The 25,000-nt window shown below is 26.8% G+C and overlaps 2 protein-coding genes across 2 annotated transcripts in view; one reads left to right on the forward strand and one right to left on the reverse strand.

Annotated features, from left to right (window-relative positions):
• The window catches only part of LOC100205630 (ATP-binding cassette sub-family D member 2), a 50,854-nt gene that overhangs the window by 2,284 nt on the left and 23,570 nt on the right, over window positions 1-25,000 (forward strand). Inside the window, exons 2-3 of the mRNA XM_065818226.1 lie at window positions 8,387-8,552; window positions 14,380-14,498. Of these exons, the coding sequence (XP_065674298.1) occupies window positions 8,387-8,552; window positions 14,380-14,498 (285 nt within the window). The remainder of the gene's footprint in view (window positions 1-8,386; window positions 8,553-14,379; window positions 14,499-25,000) is intronic.
• Window positions 1,246-1,989, reverse strand: LOC136091198 (uncharacterized). The gene is made up of 2 exons (XM_065818227.1): window positions 1,870-1,989; window positions 1,246-1,694 (listed from the first exon to the last, which is right to left on the reverse strand). Exons 1-2 carry the CDS (start codon window positions 1,980-1,982, stop codon window positions 1,259-1,261), a joined length of 549 nt encoding a protein of 182 aa, XP_065674299.1. The 5' UTR covers window positions 1,983-1,989; the 3' UTR covers window positions 1,246-1,258.

Genomic DNA, 25,000 nt, shown 5'->3' on the forward strand with positions numbered 1-25,000 from the left:
ATCTTAAACTATTCATAATCTTTTCTTTGTTTATCACAGTTTATTTGTTTTAATTTTTATGTATTTAATGTAATATTTTTAATAAAGATTATAACCAATTTATAGATAGATTTTATCAGTTACCAATAAGATATTTGCAAACGTAATTTATGTTCATAAATGTATTACGTCAAAAGAACTATTGCAGGGTTAAAAATTTATTTTTATAAAATAATTTATTTCTTTGAAAACTTCACAGTTGTTGTAAAAGGTTTTTTTCACAAACTAATGTTTTGTGAATAAACATCGCATAAACGAGAAAATATTAAAGGATAATTTAAATATTCCAAAATAAGTTTTTGCTCAATGTAAAACTGTTGAATGCATACTCGAATGGCTATTTTGTTAGTAAACAGTACTAGTGCTCACAGCACTACTATATATATATATATATATGTGTATATAGAGTTGCAAAAAAAACCGTTTTTTTTTAATTGTGTTTTTTGTGTGTTTTTTTTGTTTTTTATAGTTTTTTTTGTTTTTTTAGATTAAAAAAAAAATTATTTACTTTTATTTAATTTCTATTTTTATTATAAATGTAATACAATATATAATAGTAACATGATATATGATAAATATATAGTACATCACTTGAAAAATTTATTTTTAATTAAAAAAAGACTCTGTATTCTGGCTTTCTTGTTCATTAAGGTCTTCTATTGTAAAGTCAAATCCATATTCTTCAGAGTCACTTGATACCTCTGACTCTAAACTCTGTGAAGTACCATTGTCCATAAAAAATTCTTGGCTTTGACTTGTTGATGATTCTGCATTACATTTTAGATTTTTGAGTTGTAAATTATGTGATATAAATACTAATTTTGAAGCTCTGTCATTTGTTAATCTATTCCGTTTTTGATTGTGGATCCAAGATTGTCTACTAAATGATCTTTCGACTGCAGCACTTGTTGGTGGAAGTAATAAAATTTTACTTGCAATATTTGATAGTATTGGAGCACAAGAACAACATATTCCCTTCCACCAACTTACAGGAGATGAATGTTTTACTGAAGCCCATATAAAAGGTTTTGCAAAAAGTCCTTTGTTTGATCTATAATCTCACCCAAAATTTTGTCATCACATTCTTTAATAGAAGAATCCATTTTTCCTAATTTATGTAGCGTTTCAATGGCATCAATCTAAAGAAGATGTTTTAAATAAGGCATCTTAATTCATTTTAAATATAATTTCCTTTTTTTTCAATTAATTTAAATGAGGATTAAATTTTGAAAATACTCACCATTTCATCTCCAGAGATATGACATCCTTTATAACGTAAATCCACTAAATTTGCAGCAAGATGAATGTTTCGAATGTGAAATTTCCTTCTTTTGGCAATTATTTCCATCATAGCATTTTCCTCGCTTTTTAGAATTGGACTGCAAAGGATATTGTCCTGAAAAGACTTTTCTAAATCTGAAAATGTTTTTGCAACAATGGAGAGACTTAATTTATCTCCTTCAACTGCTGCAATGGCTATGGCTATTGGTTTTAATAACTTGATAAACCCATCCACTTTATCCCAGAACACTTCTGACAACAATAGGTTTTGAATAGGCTTAGCAAGAGATTTTGCTTCATCGTCAATAGCTAATCCCCGTAGTGCTAATCTGTTGTTATGAAGACTTTCCATACAATGTATAATTGAAGCCCATCTGAAGAATATATTTATTTATAATTAAATATTTATTTGCCTAATGTTATTTCCATACTAAGTATTATGATTTATAATGTAATATAAATTTTTTAAAAATTTATAATAATACTTTTTATGTTTTATTATTTATGTTTTTATGTTTAATTTTATTATAAAATTAATTTTTAATAAACCTAGTTGTTACTGGAAGCTTTAGTGATTGTTGAATGATTTGTCCTGATTTCTGTTGATGTTGTTTTAACAAAGCTGATAAAATTTGAGAGTTCTTTATCTCTTTTACCACCATTGTGCAATTTCTTTGGGAATCTGCTCTTGATTTCAAGTTACTCGTATCAGTAAAAATTAAATTTAAGGTTTGTGCCAGGCATCCATAAGGATATATGTGAGGAAATTCAGTAACTATTAGTTGCCATGCTTTTTTCATATTGGCTGCATTATCAGTACAAACACCAAGAACTTTCATAGGTCCAACATCGCATAATATTTTTTTAACTATATTTGCCATATATTCGCCAGTATGACTTTCTGCGCCTAAATAAAGAGTTATACGTTTAATAATTATAATAAACTATAAAACTTAAATATTTTTAAAAACTTTACAACTTTGGAGAATATAAAATAAAACTTGCTATCTGACAAATCTGAAGACATGATAACTAAAATTAATCTAAAAAGACTACCTGTTTCTATGCTGGTCCAAAATATAGGTTGAGGTGCCGTTACAACAAAATTAATGATTCCTTCATTCCTGTAAATAGTAAAATCTATCTTTATTACTGATTTTTATTATTTATGAATTATACACATGAAGTTAGAATGCACCTAAATTATATATGTGTAGCTTACATTGTTGCATAATTTTGTTATATAACGTTTAAAAGTATCTAGGTATTGGATACTCCTATACTAGTGCACAAATCAGAACGTAGATAAATAGTCCTACTATTTTAAATCATATTTTCCTTGCCTGATATTGCTCCACCCATCACACAAAATTGCTACACTTATAGCAGTTCACACAAGTTCTTTAACGGTAGTTGAGGTTTCATTATAAACCCTTTCAAGTAGGAAATTAGACAACATATCACGGTTAGGTAATTTAAATGCAGGTCTCAATTTTGCAAAGCTGTCTATCTATAGTTTATTTTCAAAAACTTTTAATGAGCACCCAGTACCATAGACAGCGCGTGCTAAATCCATTTGCGATTCATCCTGTAAAAACATGAAATTTACAAAAATTGTTATTACAAAAATTACTTATGTACTAAATAAAGTTTGCTAAATATTTGAAAGTATTAAATATTCTAAATATAATTCTTACTATTTGTTCATTAGTCATTTTGTCCGAGAAAATGTAGGATGCAATTTTATTTTTCTGAGGTGTGAATGGAACTCTTGTTGAAGAATGCAATCGTTTCAAGGGAGGCTTATCTGAATTGGTTTTATTTGGCTTACAGTCTCCAAACTTAGGGGTTGTAGACCTACTTTGGTTTCCACAACAGCTTGGGGTTCGAAAGAAGGACTCAATTGGAATTTGCAATATAGCAGATGATAAACATATTTTTTCCTTTTTTTCCATAAATTGAATAGGTAAGTTTTCAGGAATATCTTCTTCCATCATTAGTTCAGTTTGAACTTTCTTTTGTTTAAAAGGCATATCGTTCAAATATTTGTTTTTTATTTGATCTCCACATTTCATACATTTTGCAATGTGCTCGATCATTCGAGTGCCATTTTTTGATAGCTTTAAGCTGCAAAATTTGCATATAACTTGTTGAATTTTAGAACCTCCAGATTCTAAAGGTGCCTCATTGAACAATGTAGCTACAAAATATTTCTTTCTGCCTGGTATTTTTTTTTTTAGATTTCTTTTTTTTTTTAAATAAATATAAACAATATTTTTAAAATTGTTTAATATTAAGTTTTTTTCATTAGTTATAAAAACTTAGTTATTGTGTTATTTTTATTTACTTGAATACTTTTTGAATAAATAAAATTTTAGCTATCTAATTGCAATTTGAATAAACATTTGAAAAAAATGATTTAAATTTTCTAAACTCAAATGAATCCAAGATAAAAAAACTTATAAAAAACAAAATTAAATCTTCAAAATAAACCAATCTATTTCAATTTTAAATTCCAATAATTAAAACTAGTTAAAATTTCAATTTTAAACTCTGTTTAAAATTGAAATATATAAAATAAAGAAATAAACTATTAAAATTTTACAAAAGTAAAATTTTCGTACTAAAAGGCGTCGAAATGAGGGGTACCACTGCCCCAAATTTTTTTTTTTAGATTAGCCCCTGATATATATTATATGTAAATACATATATATATATATATATATATATATATATATATATATATATATATATATATATATATATATACATATATATATATATATATATATATATATGTATATATATATATCATTTATTTAATTTTTATTTAGTCTACTGTTCAACTCCTTTGATGCAATGTCTATCGTCTCTAGTATTTTTGTGACACATGACTTATGCCTAAAAAAGACTTTTTGATGTTTTAGAATTAAATTTTACCAAATCAAAACCACAACAAAAGTAATCATGTGTTTGTTGAACAGTCTTAAAATGATTTTACATAATATGGCTGTTAATATATTACAACTGTTATGCTTTATTATGTTATGCCATGTTATGGTATAGCAGCCATAATATGGGATAATAGTCATATCAGCTATAATAATAGCCATAATATATATTATCTTATGTAACATTGTCTGGGAATTATTGTTACATACTTCATAAAAAAGAATCTAGCAGTAATTTGCCCTTGACAAACTTTGTCACCAGGAATAGTTATATTGCCTTGCAGGGGTGTACTCTCATGATCATCTGGTGGCACAGGACAACTTGTTTTCTCAAAGGGCAACTGAAGTTAAAAAAAAATTGCATTAGTGGTTGCCCGGCAGGACAAATAGACTTACAACAGACTTGTTACTTACAAAAGAGTGTTTATTAATAAAACCATATTTTGAACTACGAAGGTTTTATTCCCTGTGATTATAGTATACACTTTCTTTAATAATGAATACACTATGGTGCGTTAATATAATTTTGCTAAACATAATAAAAAGAAGCAGACACTGAATTTAATAATTCAAAGTGCAACTGTTTTTTTATGCATTGTTGTATTTTGAAGCATGTTTCTTATCAATTTAAAATGAGTTTAAAGTTACATTTGCTTTTAATTCAAAATGCTATTATTCTTTAAATGTTAGTCACTTTTTGAATTGCGTGAGTGGGTAGTTGAATCATTAATAACACTGAATCTCTTTTGTTTTTTATTATTAGACTAAATGAAGGGTGAATTATAAGGTATTTTTCATTTAATAAAGCGTTTCTTTGCGGTTATGACTTTTAACTTATTTGTTCCGCGTAATAATATCTTTGTTAAGATAGACAAAAAGAAATGATACAAAACTACGACAAAAATGACAATCTTTAAAAGTTGTATTTATAGTTATTTCTTTACCAATATCTCTTTGTAACTAAAGTTACTTAACAATATTTTTCAACAGCTTATAGCATTTCACTTTTTTTAAATTATTAATTTACCTTTAATTAAACTATTTTCTATTAGTCGTATTTTAGTAGTCAGGTAGTTAATTTTTTTTTGTTCAGTATTTTCACCCAAGAAAAAATACCAAAAAAATTTGATATTCTGGACAACTGGATTATTATAGCGAATGAATCAAGTAAGAAATAAAAACTATTATGATTGTCCGCAGGGCAACTGGGAAAAAACTGGAGTGTACACCTCTGCCTCTATTTATATCCTTTACAAAATTTCCATATGTTTCATAGAAAGAAAAGATATCTGAATTTTCATCTTTGTAAATGATGTACCTTGCAATCAAATGATGTACCTAGCAACCAAATGATGTACCTAGCAACCAAATGATGTACCTAACATTATAAACTAATGACATTTTAATATCAACAGTCAATGAATTTCCTAGATGGTTTCCTAGGTGAATTGTTAATAACATTGCAATTACCTTGGCTGGGTTAAAATTTACATTTTGGAAAAGAGTGGTCTGAACCAATATTATTTAATACATATGAATTTTTATCAAACAATAATATCAACTTTGCATGATATGTGGTTACTTTAAAAAAATCTTATTGCGCAGAAATAAAATAAGTTCCTCCTGAGCATTGTAATAATATTCCAAATAGCTTTTATAATGGATCTGTTGCAAAAAGATATTTTTACAACTGAAACAAACCATAACAGGTTTGAACTAAACATACGTCTCGCTAATTAGTAATTTTTTTCTCATTTGCATTTTTTATTTGCAAAAGATTAATCAGAATTGTATTCATCATTAGCAGAAGCAGTAGCAGATTGATTAGAATTTTTAAAACAAAGACATACAAGTTTGTTAAAATTTAATGACTTAAAATTAGTTGTTCCTTTACTTTCATGCAGGTCTGAATGGATTGGCAAAAACCCGAATTAACTTATTTTTTGTTGGTTTTTTGAGTTTTTTGGGTTTTTGCTAAAATTTTTTACATATCTTCAGTAACTAAGTTACTAAAGATTTTACCTAAATTAATTTATTGTTATCTAACAGCTATTTTTATTTTCACAAATATATTGTCTTATACAATAGCTAAATTAATAATTAAATTGCATTTTTTTTAAAATATAAAACTAATATAAAATGGAGATATTATTTTAAAGTTTTAGTTATATTAAAAGTACAAATAAAAAATATGTAATAATCATAATGCCTAAATATCATTCAGGGGGGAAGAAATAAGGCTAGTAAATGGAATGAAGTGATCACTGATTTTTAAGCGATCAATCAAATAGAGTAATTATTGTAAAGAGGGTATAATTAAGAGAGAGAGAGGGGGGGGGGGGAGTTGAAGCCATTTTAATTCTCTCTCTTCTCTTAGCTTTATATTTCAAAAACATACAGAAAAAAAAAGTGCTAATGATTCCACTGAAGTATTTAGCATTATATTAGTTTTAGAGTCAAGGCTCTCTACATCTGAAGCATCAAATCTGTCTAAGTCTGACTATCCAGATGATGAAGAGCAAGATTCTTTAAGCTTTATTAGAAATTCTTTTTTCAATTCAAATTTTTATTCAACTGCAATAGAGAAGGATCCATGTAAAAAAAAAGTTCTCATCTTATGACATTATTTGTAGCCAAATTAGAAATCGTTTAACAAGAGAAAGCTTAAAATGCTTTTATATTTAATTATTTAATATTTTATTGTTTAAATTATAAAAAATTGTTTAATAACTTTGTTTTAAATTTTTGAGTTTAAATATTATTGTTCCAATTATAAAAAATTCTTAATTATGAAATATATAACACTAAACTCCTTATTTTATCACCAATAGAAAAATTGTTAAACAACATCTAATCTTGAGTGTTTATGGAAATTAATTTATGATTGATTAACTTGGCTTTATGTAATCAAATACTGGCGAAGCATCATTAGGTCTCAGCTTCACATAATTACTAACATTAATTATGTGAAGCTTTGGTCAAAAGTAACACTTTTGATCAAAGTCTTCGCAAACTATAGTGTTATCGGTATCAGGAATCTCTTGTTATTGTAGCAATTCAATGTTTTCATTCTTCAATGCTTCTTAAGAGTCAAATTTCTTTAACTCTATTCTGAGAATTGTAATTACCATCGCAATTTATTAAAAACACTAACGAATCATTGCTAAAATTTTGTTTAAATTTCAAATTTATTTTTATTTATATTTATCTTAAGGTATATTTATTATAAAATAAAATTAAAAGCTAATTACTCAGTGTAGTTAAGGCAATTTTAAAATATTATAGCATCTGTATGATATTTTTCTTAAATGATCAGATTTGTGAATTATGAAAAGACGAAAAAAATTAAAATCATAAATTTTGCGGTATCATAAAATATAAATGTTTGTAGCGAAAAAACCCAGACTGAAGATTCTTTTTTCTTAAAAAAATCTTCTTAAAATCCCAATCTTTTGTCCAAATTTGAATAAGATTTTAAATAAATACGTTTTTAGGAAAAATGAACATCATAGTTTAATAATATGATCTGTTCTGATCGTTTATTGACACTTTTTCTTAATTATAAGCTCTTTTTCGATCGGAATTCTAGTATTTTTTGTGAAAATTGATAGAAATATTGTATTTTGACTACTATATATAGTTAATATACGTCAGAGCCAATTAGAACTAGGATCTATAGTGGGTTAAGGCACTTTTTCAAAAGATTTTAACTAAATTCATGTTAACGCCAATGAGCGAAAGTGATCTAAAGACTCCAAAATGATGTTCTTTGGATTCACTATTAGGGATAAGGCTTTGAAAATTATGTAAAAAAGAGAAAAATTTCTTCAAATATTATAAAAACCTGAAACAAAAAAAATTGTAACAGCTTTTGTTTGGACATTTGCTTATAAAATCATGCTAATTTCAAATAAAAGAATTCAAATAATTTGTAAATTGCTTTAACTATTACGAGTAGTTATTTTTGTAAGTTTAATTTGTTTTGTTGCACTATTATTATTTTAAATAATAGTGTAACAAAATTAACATTGGTAAGGCCTTTTATATAGTCATGATCTTCCATATTTTTTACATTTTTAAAATGATAAAAGTATTTTTTTTTTAATTTAATATAGGTTGAGCATAACTTGCTGTTAAAGAATTATAACATGTTGGTCAATCAGGTAAACAAAATACTTGGTCAAAAGCTCTGGTATGTGATGCTTGAACAATTTCTTATGAAATATTTATGGAGTGGTTTAGGAATGATAATGATTGCTCTCCCAATTATGATGGGCAAAGGTACTTTTTTTTTCTAATGAGTTTTATGATGTTTTGTTCCTAATATTGTACTGCTGATCGAAGTATGCACACACACACACACACACACACACACACACACACACACACACACACACACACACACACACACACACACACACACACACACACACACACACACACACACACACACACACACACACACACACACACAAACACACACACACACAAACTATGAGAAACTCAGTTTTTACTAGTTTTCTTAAATTCAATTTACTTGGACTTATAATAGTTATTACAGTAATAATTATAATAAATATAAACAAGTTATATTATATTATAGTAGTTATTATATATATTATATAATATTTATGATAACAAATAATATTTTTTTATGACAAATTGTGCTATATTATAAAAGTTATTATATATATATTAGAATAGTTATAAATATAAACAAAATTTCTTTTGATCTATTGATGCTCTGCCCATTCAAACAGTGCTAGTTTGTTTACAAAACTTGAAACTTTTGGGTGATGTCCAACATACTGTTTTTTTACCAGTTTTTTTTTCGATTTAGTTTCCTTTTTCAGGATTCATTTTTGTGATACATCTACATAATAATTAGGTCAGATTAATAAATCATTTACAGTAAATATATAATTTACTTTAATAATATAATTATATATATATATATATATATATATATATATATATATATATATATATATATATATATATATATATATATATACTTTATATATATTATATAAAATATATATATATATATATGTACTTTAATAATATAATTTAATAATAATAATAAATAATTTACAGTAAAAAAAAAAAAGAAAAGAAAGTTATGTTGAAAATATTTAAAAAGAGAGAGCATGTAGAGCATGCAGTTGCAGATAATCAGGATGCAGTGATATAGAAGAAAGTGTAGGTTAGAAATAGATAAATTTAAAGAATACATTGTAGGTAATATGAAAAAGCTAGAAGAAAATTTTTATAGATTTTTTATAAACAAGTATGAAAGTATATCATCACAACCCTTATCATTGTACTTTTGTGTTTTGGCAAAAGAGGAGCATTTTTGTGGAGTAAATCCATGGTTTCAGCTGGCAGCTTTTCCAGGAAACTTTAAAAACATCTAGTCTAGCATAGCGCTGGAAGATTCAGATGAAGGTAGATTTTAGCTACCATATAGCCAGCTACATAGCTACTAAGTAGTCCATGGCCTGCAACATAGCTACTACATAAACATGTAGCCCACTACATGTCTAAAAATAATGTACAGTATGTTTTACAATATATTACTTGATTTTCAAAATATCAAATCAAAAGTTGTACACTTTACTTTGACGTCAATAAATGTCAAATAAATTACAATGGCGTTTTTTTTTTTAGTATTTAAAAACATTTTTTTTCATTGAAACGACCATAAATCCTTATTAAATTAATTTTTTTTTTGTCAAGATCTTCTTTCCAGAAATCCAGAAATATCTGGAAAAAGATAATCCCTGAGTATGTCTAATAAGAGGTCTCATAAGAAGTGAAACTTTATACAAAATTTAAAAAAAAAAATGTCCACAGGCAGACAGCTATGAATTCATATTTAAATGACATCACTGATGTCACATTAATATAGACTTCAGTACATACATCAACTATCTTATAGCCTGCTGCCGCAAAGTAATAAAAAAAGGGTAACAATTTGTTACATAAATACACTATAGTGTGTGTGTATATATATATATATATATATATTATATATATATATATATATATATATATATATATATATATATATATATATATATATATATATATATATATATATATATATATATATATAGTGCATATTTATGAAAAGCTTTCATATTATAAAAACCACTTAAATTTTTGAATGATAATTATGTAAAAAAGTTTGTTACCATAGTTTGAATGACAATTATATTTTATATAAGTCCTATTTACATATATATGTATATATATTAATAACACAGTGAGCCATAAAGACCATGAGGTTCAACTTTTCCCCGCCTCTAATTTTTTTTCATATTAAGATAAGTGCTGGTTAGATATGTTAACTTTTTTGTATTGGAAAAATCTTAAGTCGATCAGAAGTAACATAAAAACTTATTTTTTTACCCTATTTACCCCCTATTCAAGTGATAAAGTTACCCCCTTTATGATGGTATTACCTCCTTTCAAAAAAGAAAAAAAATTTTTAATTTATCTTTCAGTATCCTCCTTAAAACAATCTTTACTTTTTTTTACTAATCTTAAATTGAAGTGATTTAAACTCCTTTTACATAATTATAGCAATAATTAAAAGAAAAAAATACAATAAATGCAACAAAAATAACACAACTACTTTTATATTACAAATCTGGCGATAGCAGATTTCAATTGTTTAGCATAATTTTTATGTTCAACCCTTCGCTTGTATTGAGACCAACTTGGTTTGAAGGCACTATGAACAGCTTCTCCAGTCTGTTCAGCATATGATCCCAGAGAGCAATAATTAAACTTCACAAATGGGAGAATATGACAGACAACTATATGGACTTTCCAGGTAACCTTCAGCTCTGTATTTAAGTTTTTCTTTGCATACTGCTGTAGGTCACAAAATAATACTCTTCAATAACCGAAGAAGCATTGCTGCCTAATTCGTATCCAAAGGTGCACTCTTTAACTTTTGCAAACTTTCTGAGGCAATGAACTATAGGCAATGAATTAGTTTGAGATGCTAACACATCTCTCTCTAAAATATCTACTTTTCCCATCAAAGTCTATCTCATGATAACCTTGAATAAGATATAATATTCTTTGAGCCAATTTTTAAAAAGAGGCCAATGATCTAAAAGTAATGTCACAATCCCTATAAAGAAGATGTAACTCTGGTGGAAGGACAAAGTTATTAATTTCATCTTCAGGATTTTTATCTAAATAAACGAGTTAAGGACAAATAACATTTTTAAAATCTTTCATCTCTAACTGCTTTGCCCCATTTTCAACAAATGAGTAGTACCAATGATCAAAAGAACCTAACGTTCTTGGAGTACCACTTTTTAGGGAACATTTATCTTCACACCACAATCAGGCATATTTACCTGAATGAGAAGACAAACCAAAGACGCTGTTAGCACATTTTAAGTCAAATGCAATGTAATATGTAACATCCAGATTTATTCTACTCAAGATTTTCTGCAAATTTCCATTGTCTTCACAAACAACTTCAACAATAGCAAGAATAAAACACCTTTTAACTCCACTGTCAATGTAAATCTCATTTTTATTGGTTTTATCAAAGACATTTACAAATACTTTAAGAAATCCTTGACTTCCATCAATTGATATACATACCATACTGGAGAAAGGATGTAATCTTCTTTCCATTAAAATACTAAAAATAAATTCAGAAGTGTCATGGATAAATACTACATGTCTTGTTACAATTTCCTCATTCGAAATAAAGTTATCTTGTTCTATTTTATATTTAGATTCAATTTCTTCTTGTAATGATGTCATCATACTAATTACACTATTCTCCACAACAGTAGATGATCCCAGATTCTTACGGAGACTTGATATCAGTTTTTTTGTTTTATTTTTTGTCAATTCCAGTACTGGAGTTATTTCCATCACTGTTTGAAATGATATCTGATTAAAAACTTTCTAGAAGATTTATTGTCTTTTAGTTCCAACAGTTAAAGTTAACAGATTTCCACCTTTAAGATAAAGTATAATTAATTATATGTATCATTAACCTACCCCTACTTTAAATTTACAATGCAAACATTTTGAAAAAGTTTTTAGCAACCTATACAATTGCTTAGTTAAAAGCCTATTATCTACCGAGTGTTTTATACTTGCATTTAAGTTTTATCTGAACATATAAACCCTTTTTAAATATTTAAAAATGAAAATAAAAACTTACACACCTGTAAATATTTTAGAGGACTGGCCTCTATCAATGCCTTCTCATTCTATCTTGTTTTTTATTATGCCTGAAGCAACTTGCTCACATGATGTGGGATCAAGAGTTTTTGCCAAATTAATTAAATTCAAAACATCCTGACTAGAACAACAGTTGTTATGACATACTGAAGAATAAAATTTATTCTTAAATTAATATACGCCTAAAGGTTTTTTATTGAAATTTATAAATGAATATTTGATTTTAAATCGTTTGCAAGGAGAGAAAAGTAGCAGCTGCACATACTCTTTTTCAGAGATTCAACATCTTTTGTATTAGCATGAGATGATTGTATAATATCACTAAGCTCAGTACTACGTTTAATTCTTGGTCTATCAACCTAATTCAAAAATAGTGCTTTATAAAAAATCTGTGTCTTTATATGTAATAATCATTTAACTTAAATAAGTTTAAAGTCATATACTTGAGAAACTTTACTTATCCAGTTTGATAGATAAGTGTTTGATCCCTTTTCCAGCAAAAAGATGTTTCCTCTACAACTTGAACAAATTACATCTGGACAGACATTAAACTCTGCATTGTACTTAGATGAAATATACTCCTTGATTTTATTTGCTACAGATGGTCCTACTTTTACTAAAGATTTTGAATATTTACCTTTTTTTTCCAAACAAACTGCACAAACAGACTGTTTTAAATCAGCCATCTTTACCGTATGATGTTTTTTTCTAATTTTTAAAACTTAAAATACTAACTCTTCTGATCAACTATTGATTTGTTCTGCACTTGAAAAAGACTTACACAAACTGCATTTACTTTTAAAAAAAATAAAATTAAAGGTGGAGAGAAGTTGAACCTAGCGGTCTTTATGGCTCACAGTGATAATAAAGGTCAGAGCACAAGATAATGAAAAAAATGTAAGATCTAATTAAAATTAAGTAATGAAGTAATTTACATTAGCAGCATAAAGTCATTACCACAATGACAAAAATGACATTTTATTGAACACCTTGACACATAACTCAACTAAAATCACACCAAAATATTAAAAAACTCTAAAAACTTAAAATGCATGATTAGACTAATTTGTAACACCAAAAATATGTATCACAATTCAATACTTTGTGTGTCCACTGCATGTTTTTAGTACAACATGCATATGCTTTGGCATAGATTGTATAAACTTTTGAATTGTTGCCACTAGAATAGTTTGCAAAGCAGCCTGCAAATGCATCCACAAATCATTCTGAAGAGCTTTTTTGAACACTTTTCTGAAGAGCTCCTCCCACAGGTTTTTAATGGGATTCCAGTCTGGGCTCTGTGGTGTCTCAGCAATTCTCTTTACTATAAGATGTATTGTTTTCTTGCTTATGTTTATTTTATCAACAGTTTGATGATATAAGAAGCCTTATTGCTTAAGTACCATATTCTTTGCCTGTTACTCCAACTTACAAACAACATATAAAACACTTATTTTCTTGTTTTAAACACCAAGTATGAACAATTTCACTAATTACACTAACTACTATAATAGTTTCTTAATTAGTTTATTTACAATGTCACTATTTTTAGATGCATAAAGTTATTACACCACAGCAAAATTTTTGCTGTTGTGACTTTACCCTGGTGCTGTAGGTAAAATGCTATCTTTAGAGCCACAAAACATTTACCAATGATATTTTGAGGGGTTGATAAAATATGGCTAGTATCCTCATCAGGGATGCGTCTTTGCTACCTTTATCATTAATTTTTATTCATGGTAATTTCATGGAGACCATATAATAAATTTATTATTTAATTTTGTCAAAATATTTTCAGAAAAAAAGAAAAAATTTAAGTAGAAGAATTTTTAGGAAATAAAAATATTATTATGTGTTCTTTTACTTTTTTTTGTCTTTAAAGATGCTTCAGCAAACATATCAGAACAGATAAGCGAAAGAAGCCAAACATTTACAACATCAAGAAATCTCCTTCTGTCTGGTGCTGATGCCATTGAAAGAGTTATATCTTCTTTAAAAGAGGTATATTTATTTAAGAGGTTTTTATTTATATCTGCTATAGAGTATATAGATCAGCAATTGCCTACTGTTTTTGTTTATCTTTGTAGCATATACAGCTTTTTCAGAAAAAACAAACAAGCAAAGAATAATTAAAGAAAAGTTAGCTTCCCCTGCCCAAACCCTCATTCAATGTAGCAGCACTCTTTTGTGACAGCAGTCTTTAAGATTGATTTATGTGCTGTAGCCCCTGGCATCAAGCTATTTCAATATGACATAACACTGCTTATCTGAACATGCATTTATACATGTTGGTTGTGGCTAATAACAGGTTTATTGTATTTATTTAAAGGTATTATAATAATATTAAGAATTTAAATTACATATTTAACATGTACCTATTCATCAGAAGTGATTCCACCTACTAGCCTATGCTATTTGTAATCAGCAACCAATTTATCAGCTTAACCATTGGCTGATTAATCGGCCGATGGCATCGGTTGATTAATCAGCATTGGATAATAAGCCAAACCAAACTGGTGCATAGGTACACCTTATATATGCAAAATGCATATCTAATATTAAGATATTACCTTTATATACTTACATTAAACCCTATCATTAGTCTCAATCGGCCTTTGCCAATGGAACATCACTAATATATACATATATATATATATATATACACTACCGTGCAAAAGTCTCCGCTCATGTGTAATATTTGCAAGGAACAGTAAATGCAATACATTTTAGGATGATTTTAAATATATAAAAAGAATAAAATGTTAATATAAAAAGTTGATGAGGCCAAATCATAATTTTGCATACTTTTTCCTTTTCTTTTTGTTTCAAATAATTTTGTTTACCTTTGTTTTGTTGAGTTCTGCTGCTAAAAACATGGCAGAAATTTTTCTATATGAATAACCTTTTTCACGTAAAATACATATAAAGTTCTTCAGTATTCTATATTAAATTTAAAACTGCACAAAAGTTTTAACCAAAATATTTTTTGTAAGCTTAGGTTTGACAGTAGCATGATACTTTCCGGCATGGTAAGGATGTTTTCAGTAATTTTAATTGGTTGCTTTTAATAGACTTATGTTTATATTTATACTTGAAAATGGCATTAGTGTGCGCATTTAATGTCTTGAATTTAATAAAGAATTTGAGAAATGGTGAAAGTAAAGAAAGAATATTGTGAAGAACTTCGTGGCAAAATATGTATTTTACGTGAAGAAGGTTATTCATATAGAAAAATTGCTTCCAGGTTAAAAATATCCGAATCAGGTGTGAGATATGCTCTACAACGATTGCATGATATTGGTTCCAACAGTGACAGATCACGTTCTGGAAGACCAAGAGTTACATCACGGCAAGAAGATACGTTTATTGTTGTGTCCAGCAAAAGAAATAGAAAAATTCCAGCCACAATTTTAACAGCAGAACTCAACAAAACAAGGGTAAAGCCAGTATCAACTGATACTGTAAAAAGAAGACTAAGATCAGTCAACTTAATTGGACGCGTTGCTGCACGTAAACCTTTGTTGAGGGCAGTAAATAAGAAGAAAAGATTGGAATGGGCAAAAATGCATAAAAATTGGGGATTAGAAGATTGGAAGAAAGTTCTATGGACAGACGAGAGTAGGTTCGAACTTTTTGGTACCCGACATCACGTGCATGTTAGGCGTTTACCTAATGAAAGAGTGCTTCCTCAATGTATACAAAGTACTGTAAAACATGGAGGTGGTAATATTATGCTTTGGGGATGTTTTGGCAATGGGTTAACTGGAGATTTAGTTAAAATCACATCTACCATGGATAAACACATGTACCATAATATTTTGGTTAAGCACGCGATTCCATCTGGTATTCGTATAATTGGGAAAGGATTCATCATGCAGCAGGACAACGATCCAAAACATGCATCTGGATTATGCAAAAATTATTTGAAACTAAAAGAAAGGGGAAAAGTTTGCAAAATTATGACTTGGCCTCCTTAATCACCAGATCTATCACCCATCGAAAAGTTGTGGGATGAACTGGATCGGAAGATCAGAGAAGCAGGTGAAACATCTTTTATTAATCAGCAAATGCTATGGGAACATTTGCAAAAAGCTTGGAATGAGATAACAGCGGAAACCATGAATAAATTATTAGCCCGAATGCCAAGATTATGTGCTGCTGTTATACGCTCCAAGGGGTCTCATATTGATGAAAATAAAATTTAACATTTACAACTTTGTATATTAACATTTTATTGATTTTATATATTTAAAATCATCCTAAAATGTATTGTATTTACTGTCTAATTCATTGTTGAATAAACAATTAAAAATAAACGCAATTTTCTTGCAAACTTTTGTTACTTTATTGAAATATACAAATGAGCGGAGACTTTTGCACGGTAGTGTATATATATATATATATATATATATATATATATATATATATATATATATATATATATATATATATATATATATATATATATATATATTAGTGATGTACCAATTAATCAACATTGGTTTAATTGGCTACTTTTTACACAATCGGTATCAGCATCGGCCTTTTTTTTATTAATTCACTGATTTTCAAGCCGATGGCATTTTAATATTTTTATCCTGCATTATGATAATAATTAAATAATAAATAAACTACAGTTTATACATTGCTAAGAATTTTTTTGAGAAATTGTTTATATTGATTTTTTTAACTGACAAATTTGTTTATTCTTAAGATGATGTTTATAAGCTTTAGTTTAACAGCTGAATGTATTTATACTTTTATTACCATATTGTTGTTTATAGAATAATTTTATTTTGTGTTTTTCTATTGTTATATTTAAAAGTAACCTATATAAGTATTGTTATCTATATGTTATCTATAAGTATAGCCTTCTATATTTCTATATGATTGTTGTTTAGATATCTAAATTACTAATAAATTAATAAAGAATTTATTAGTAATTTAGATAAGTAAGCTGCTTATCTTAGTACCATTTTTTTTTTTAAATTGAAATAAAAAGTGTTCCTCTAAAATTGTATTTATTTTTTGGAAGTTTTACTTTCATAATAAAAAAAAACTAAAAAATGTATATTTTTTTAACTGGGTTTTTCTGATATCTTTTAAAATAATGGTTTGGCTCTGATTTGGGTCCAAGTATTTGTTTACCAGTACTGAGCTTTTTCCTATTCATTGGCATCGGTATCGACATCAGCCACAAATGCGCAATTGGTACAATACTGATATATATATATATATATATATATATATATATATATATATATATATATATACATATATACATATATATATATATACATATATATATATATATACATATATATATATATATATATATACATATATATATATATATATCTATATATATACATATATATATATATACATATATATATATATATTTATATATATATATATATATATATATTTATATATATATATATATATATATATATATATATATATATATATATATATATATATATATATATATATATATGTATATATATATATATATATATATAGAGGTAGATAGATAGTAAAAACTAAATAATTAGTAAGATGTATTTTATAATATGGCTAAAAGTTTCATGCAATAGCGATCATCAGATGTAACAAAAAAGCTTTGATGAAACTAAAGTTTTTAATTAGAAGTTTATTTTCATGGTGGCACTTTGACACAAGCTTGTTTTGTTTATTGAGTAAATTTAATGGCGATGTAATGTGGTATTTTTCTGTCAGGCATAAGTTGCAAAGTTTACTATCAAGTTTAAATGGCTCTGCTTGATCGAGAATATTCCATGTTAAGTTTTTTAAGTTAAAACCACCTGTCTGTATTCAAATCTTTTGTCTGTGATGAGCATCAACAGATGTGAATGTTTTGCAAAGCCAATCATTTAAGGCCAACCAAAAATAAAAATCAAGAAATTTTTTTTATTTTTTTTCAGTGATTTCAAATATTTTCTTGTTTTACTAATATGATGATAATATGTTTTGGTGTCTTGATTAACTAATCATTTTTTGTAACATCTGGTTTTTCCTGTGATTTAAAAAGAAAGATTCTATGATTTGAGAATCTTCAATTTTTGTCTTTTACGTATTAAAAATTACTTGATCAAAAGAAATGATTTAAAATGCAGCTGTAAACACAAGCTCGTAAATTTGATATTAAAAATTTAATTTTATAATTGATGTTAAATTCATTTGTATCAGAGTGAGATGAAATTAAAGTTATAAAGTCATGCAGGCGGCATTAAATTTTGTTATTTGCAAAATAATACTGATCACAAGAAAAAAGGATAAAAGTTATTTTCTTCTTTCAAACATTTAATTTTCCTTTTATGTTTTATACACTAGTTAAAACGTTTATGTTTTAAATTTAGAATGTTTATAGTATTATTAAAAATTTTATTACAAAGTAAAAAAGTTCATTCTGAGTAAAGTTCTAGTACCAGTTTTTAATGTCTATGATTTATACTTTAGAGGTGGGTTTTGCTTTTCAAAAAAAATTAGTCAAAATATGGTAAAGGATCTGCGATTTTTTTTGAGTGAAAAGTGAAAAACAAATCATTGTTTAGTGAAGAAAAAAAAATTTGTTGATGCGCCTAAAAAGCTAAACCCTAAATACTTCCAATATTTGATCCAATAATCTTTTCATCAATAAATTAAAACGAATCTAGTATATAAATTCTTCTAAAAAATCTAGTTAAATAAATTAATTGGGTTGATTTTTATTTCTCGCTAACTTTTTTTTTTTTTCATTTCTCACTTTTTTAACATAATACTAGCTGTTGTTAAAAATCATAGCGAAAAATTTTGAAAAAATAAATTTTATAAGCGAGCTGTCAGAGAAATTCCAATATTCGCCTGGGAAATCACAATACGCAGCGAAATTATGCTAAAAACAGCATTTTTATTTAAAGTTTTGTTCCATTTATAACTTTATTATTATAAATTATGCTAAAAACAGCATTATTATTTTAAAATTATTAAATAATTTTCAATTTTTTAATAAATAATTTTCAATTTTTTAATAACTAATTTAACAATAGTTTTTATAAATATAAATAAACTTTATCATATAATTTGGCAAACTTAGTCATAGAATTGGATTTTTTGTTAATTTTAAATTGGGAGTTTCATTTTTATGAGCTTTTTTAAATACTGTGTATAACAGGACCCCTTAAGGCTTGCTAATATTCTCTATATAATCTGCATAGTGTGTGTATATGCTGTATAGTGTTTGTATGTGAATACTATTACTGTATTCTATTTGCTGTTCATCTTATATCAACTATTATTAAGTTTTACAAAGCTTTTATATGCATTAACAAAAGAAATCTTTTTTTTCTTTATGCAGAAATAATGAACAAGAGAAATTTAGTGTTACAATCATTAATAATTGTCCATAGGGAAAGGTTATGATCGTTAAGTATGTAGGAAATTGTGTTGAAGAAAAGAATGTACAACTATGTCCTTAAAAGGTCTTTGCATGTAGGTGAATATAAGAAATTTACTGAGCTAGAAGCAGAAAAGTGGTTTTCCCTCAATTTGCTCCTTTTTAAAAAACAAAAACAAAAACAAAACAAAAAAATCGCTTTCAAAGATGCTTTGATGAGGAAACAGAAATTTTTTTGTTTCTTTGAATCCTAAGTTAATGGAAATAATTTTATTTCTCAAATGGTTGCTCTGCAGAAACTACCTTTCAATTTTGTGGAAGTTATCAGATTCGACTTTAACATTTTGTTGTGCTGAATTATAAGTTTGGTGGGTGGTATTTCTTTATGTCATGTATTTGTGATGAGTTGTACCCTAAATTTGCAAGTAAAATAATTGATTTAATGAAAATTTTTACTAAAATCTCATTTACTATCAATATTTGGACTGAACCAAATTCCAGTGTTTCTTTATTAAGTTTGACAGCACATGGCGTCACTGAAGATTTTAAAAGAATAAAACTGTTTTAAAATGCCATCCATTTAATGGTCATCATACAAGAGGTTATGAAAAAGAATATATGAAAAAGTTTAATGAAATGCTACTAGAATGAATTGTGATACTTGCATTGAGGCTAGTTAATATTCTTAATGACAATTGTATCATACATTGATTGCAACTTTGTGTGAGAACTATGTCAGATTCTAATGACTAAATATAAAAAATAATATTGAAATGCAAACAAATTAAAAATAATATCGAAAAAAGAATTTTAAACAAATTTCTACGCATTTTAATCATTCTCCAATTGCTCAAATAAAACTGCAAAAAACTCAAATAGAATAACTCAATCGAAAAGTTTTCTGCGTGGTTCAAGAGTGTAATACATGCTAAGAAACAGGCATTTATTCCAGACCTTTTTCAAAATTTCAAAATTTATGACTCATTTACTGTTTTACTGTCATTAACAGGTGGAACAGCACTTTTTACGTGCTGGAAAGAGTGATTAAAATTTAAGAATCTTTACGTCTGTATGTTAATCTGAATGGCTAGATTTCAATAATGAAGTCCCTATTTTTACCCTTTTGAAGAGGTTGCCATAAATATGAGTGAGAGTACTAAGAGCATTTCATAAGTAGTTCTACTGATTTCTTGATTCTACATCGTAAAACATTCCAATCATTGAAGAATTAGTGTAAAAGGAAAATAGGTTAGTTTGGGTGCTACTGAACTTTCCAAATCATACCAAGGTACTTTTGACTGGTTGCATTCTAAAACCATATCTGTTGCTCCAGAATATCATGTTTGAAAAATTAGAGAATTCACTCATTGCAATCTGAAGAAAGTAAACTAGATACAAATAAAACATTTAAAAATCTCACTAAAATATACCATCAAATTAAAGTTAAGATTGGTGGACCTTTATTTTAACAAATTTTTTACAAATTGCTACATATTTAGATTCTCCTTACTTATCAAAATTTTTAATGAACTGAATATAAAACATGTTGGACCTGAATTGGTAAGTTTACTTGACAGCATCTTGTAAATCATGGACAAGGTACAAAGTGCAGTATATCAAAAATCAAATATACTGATGCATAGTGATGGGGAGGATGATAACACTACAACCAACATCACATGTTTGATAAATTTTTTGTATGGAAGTCATTACTTAATGAAAACAACAAAGAAAAACAAGTTCTTTTTAGTGGAGATCTCTTACTATGATCATCTACATCATTGCAAGAAATAGTGGCACAGGTTTAATATATGATTGACTGAGAACAGCGTAGGAAAGACTGTTAAATTTTTTTATTGAGTACAATTTCCACTTTTTCAATTTAAAATTAATAATTATTTATAAATAAAAAAAGTTATTTTTTTATCGTAACAAAAGGCCTGTGCAAAGAGTTTTTTTTTACTAAAGCTCCACCTTCAATTCTGACTCTAGCTAAACTATATAAAAGCTTTTTGTTCCGACTCCAGCTCAGATAAAATCACCTCTGTAGTATACAATATATATACATAATTATATATATATATATATATACATATATATATATATATATATATATATATATATATATATATATATATATTTATATATGTATATATATATATATATATATATATATATATATGTATGTATATATATATATATACATATGTTGGCAAGAATAAATGAGAGGGGGAGCTGAGAAAAGTTCTTGTAAAACGGACATGAAAAACTAAGTGAGCCTAGGCAGCTTTTTGTGAGAGCTGTTTTTACATGAGCTATTTTTTTTTTGTCTTTATAGTCCTCAGATGTCATAAATGTTTTTTAAAACACAATAAGTTTGGTTAAAATTTACATGATAAATTTATAACAGGTTTTGTTCAATAATAAAAATTTTATTATTTTAAAAATATTATATATAATGTTATTATATTATATATAAGTTTAAGTATGTTGAATAAAATCTTAAAACTTTTCTTAAAAAGTATCTTCTTAAAAGACCGTCATTTGATGTCATTGTTTGATGGCACCATTATTTGATGTTATTTAAAACCTCTTTTATTTAAAACTTTACTTTTGTTAAAAAGTTCACTTGTTTAGAATATTGTCAGTTTCAAATTATTAGAAAAACATAAAAACTGTTTAAAAAGATTTAATATATTATGAAATATAAGATTATATAATTTATTTCAAATTGTTCAATAAATGTTATTTTTTATTTTATATTTATAATATAAACAAAATAAGGACAATAATGACCCATAAAGGTTGCCTGAATATTTTTCTATAATATGTTGACATTCAAAAGTGGTAAAAAAAAAGACCAGAATTCTTTTTTTTTTAAATAAAAAAATTGCCTGCTCATGCCAAATCCTGAATCTATGTAGGGCTCTGAGTCTATGTAAAGCTATGTGGACCCTGAGTCTATATAGGGCTATGTGGAGCGCTTTGCATGTTCTACCTATTTAATTTAGTCAATGTGTATCCACTCCTCGCATATTTTACCTATTTATATTAATCCATGTATGTGCCATTCCCTTATATATCAGTCAATGTATGTACACACTGTTGTTCCAATCCCCAAATAAATCAGTCAGTAAAACAAAAATGAACATTAAAATAAAATAAATAAAATTGAATAATAAAAAAAATCAAGTTAAAAGTATTAAAAAAATAAAAACAAACACATTCTGCATTAAAAAATTAGGTGCAAAATAAGTTAAGAACATTGTCTATTGAATAAAATTTTTTTCCTATAAACTACATTTATAAAGTTATTACCAAAAGTCTAATTTTTTTAAATTGTTTTTAGTTGAAATAGTGGCATATATTACAAAAAATATGATAACTGATACTTTCAATATATTACATCTATGTTCAAATTAACTATTAAGATACCACTCCTTACAGCGCAGTGGTTATTTATCACTCACAAAAAATGAAAACATTAAAGTTCAAAATCATATTTTGATGTGAAATTTTTTATTAATTTTACTGGACCTAATTCTAATTATAAATTCCATCTTGCGATTGTGCCCAACGACAGATGCTGAAGCTTCTCTAACAAGTTTTACATATCTTTCAACAGTTTGGCTTTAACACTCATGTGTTAACTTTAGTAGCTTTTTAATAAATTCAAATATTTTTTCTTCTTCAATCAGTCTCAAAACCGGTGGAAGTGTGTTCTATTGGGAATTCGGGATTATTTTATGATAATATACAGCTTTGAATCTAATCTTTGTCTTTAGAAACATTCTTACATCTTTTTTTTTGTGGGATAGTCACTTTCCCTAACATTGGCTTCATTGTCATTATCACTTTCAACCATTCCCCCTACAAAATCATCTTCTTCGTCGTGAAAGTTTTGTTAATCTTAATATCAAACCAATAAGGAAAATTTAAAAAACCTTTTTGATAAATTCTGCAAACAGCTTTAGATTTTTAGTTGATTTGAAAATAGATAATTAATACTGCAAGACTCTGCATACTAATATTAGACAACAAAATTGGTTCATATGTTCAACTTCTAAAAAAGTCATCATCTATGTTTCCTGTGATTACACCCCAACAGATTTGATAAGCATGGCATTGGTCAGTCTAGAAGTCATCAATGACCTTGTCTAGTATGACAAATTTTGGATTTAGAATTAGTCTAAACTTGACAGCACCCTATTTGGAATCATTGTCATTCAGCTGAGAGCCAATGGCACCAGACAATTTTTTCAGCTTTAGGTAATTCTAACAGTTTTTATAAAAATATGCCAAAAAGGTAACTCAGATGCAAAATGTAAATATCCCACTGTAATAGAACTCCTCGAAAAATTTCCAAATATCTAATGGAACCATGTTAATGACCAGAATTAACATAGGTTAGTTCTGGTCATTAACATCTGCCTTTGCTAAGTTCAGTCTTGTTTGAAGCTTTTTGAATATTCCATGAACTATATCTATTACCTAAATGCCTTTAGGTGTGATGTGATCAAGGTTAAAGTCTAAAAGTAAATATTTCTAATAACATACATGCAGAATATTTTATAAATATAGGTAGTTTAGTTTATATAGTTTGTAGGTGCTTGATACATAGTATTACTTACCTGGCTCACCAGTGATAACATAATGTTCCACCAGCTGTGTTGAAGTGTGATATTTCTCATTTTTTGAACATAATTTACTCATAGATTAAACAGTTCTGCACTAACATCTCTCTGAACACTGTTTTTCCTATACTCTTTTAAATAAAGACATCTTTCAAGCACTTGCTTTAAGTGAGAAGTTTTCAAAAAAGAAATTGTTTCGAGGGTTTGAAGCATTCTTCCACAATGTATTTATTTGATTTATTTGCTGTTTAATTTTTTGATGATATTGATGATATTTATTTAATTTTGTATTTGAAAAACAACTAAATAGGTATTAAATATTATAAATATTAAAAAGATATTAGATATTAAATGAGTCATTTATTGGAAAAAAGAGTCTATTCATTTTTAATTTTCTGTAAATAACTTTTGAAATTTAGGTGTTAGTTACAAGAAAATGTCATAGAATAAACATTGTTCAAAATGAAATT

Source organism: Hydra vulgaris, chromosome 14 (genome assembly GCF_038396675.1).
Source record: "Hydra vulgaris chromosome 14, alternate assembly HydraT2T_AEP".
In the NCBI taxonomy this organism is placed as follows: domain Eukaryota; kingdom Metazoa; phylum Cnidaria; class Hydrozoa; order Anthoathecata; family Hydridae; genus Hydra; species Hydra vulgaris.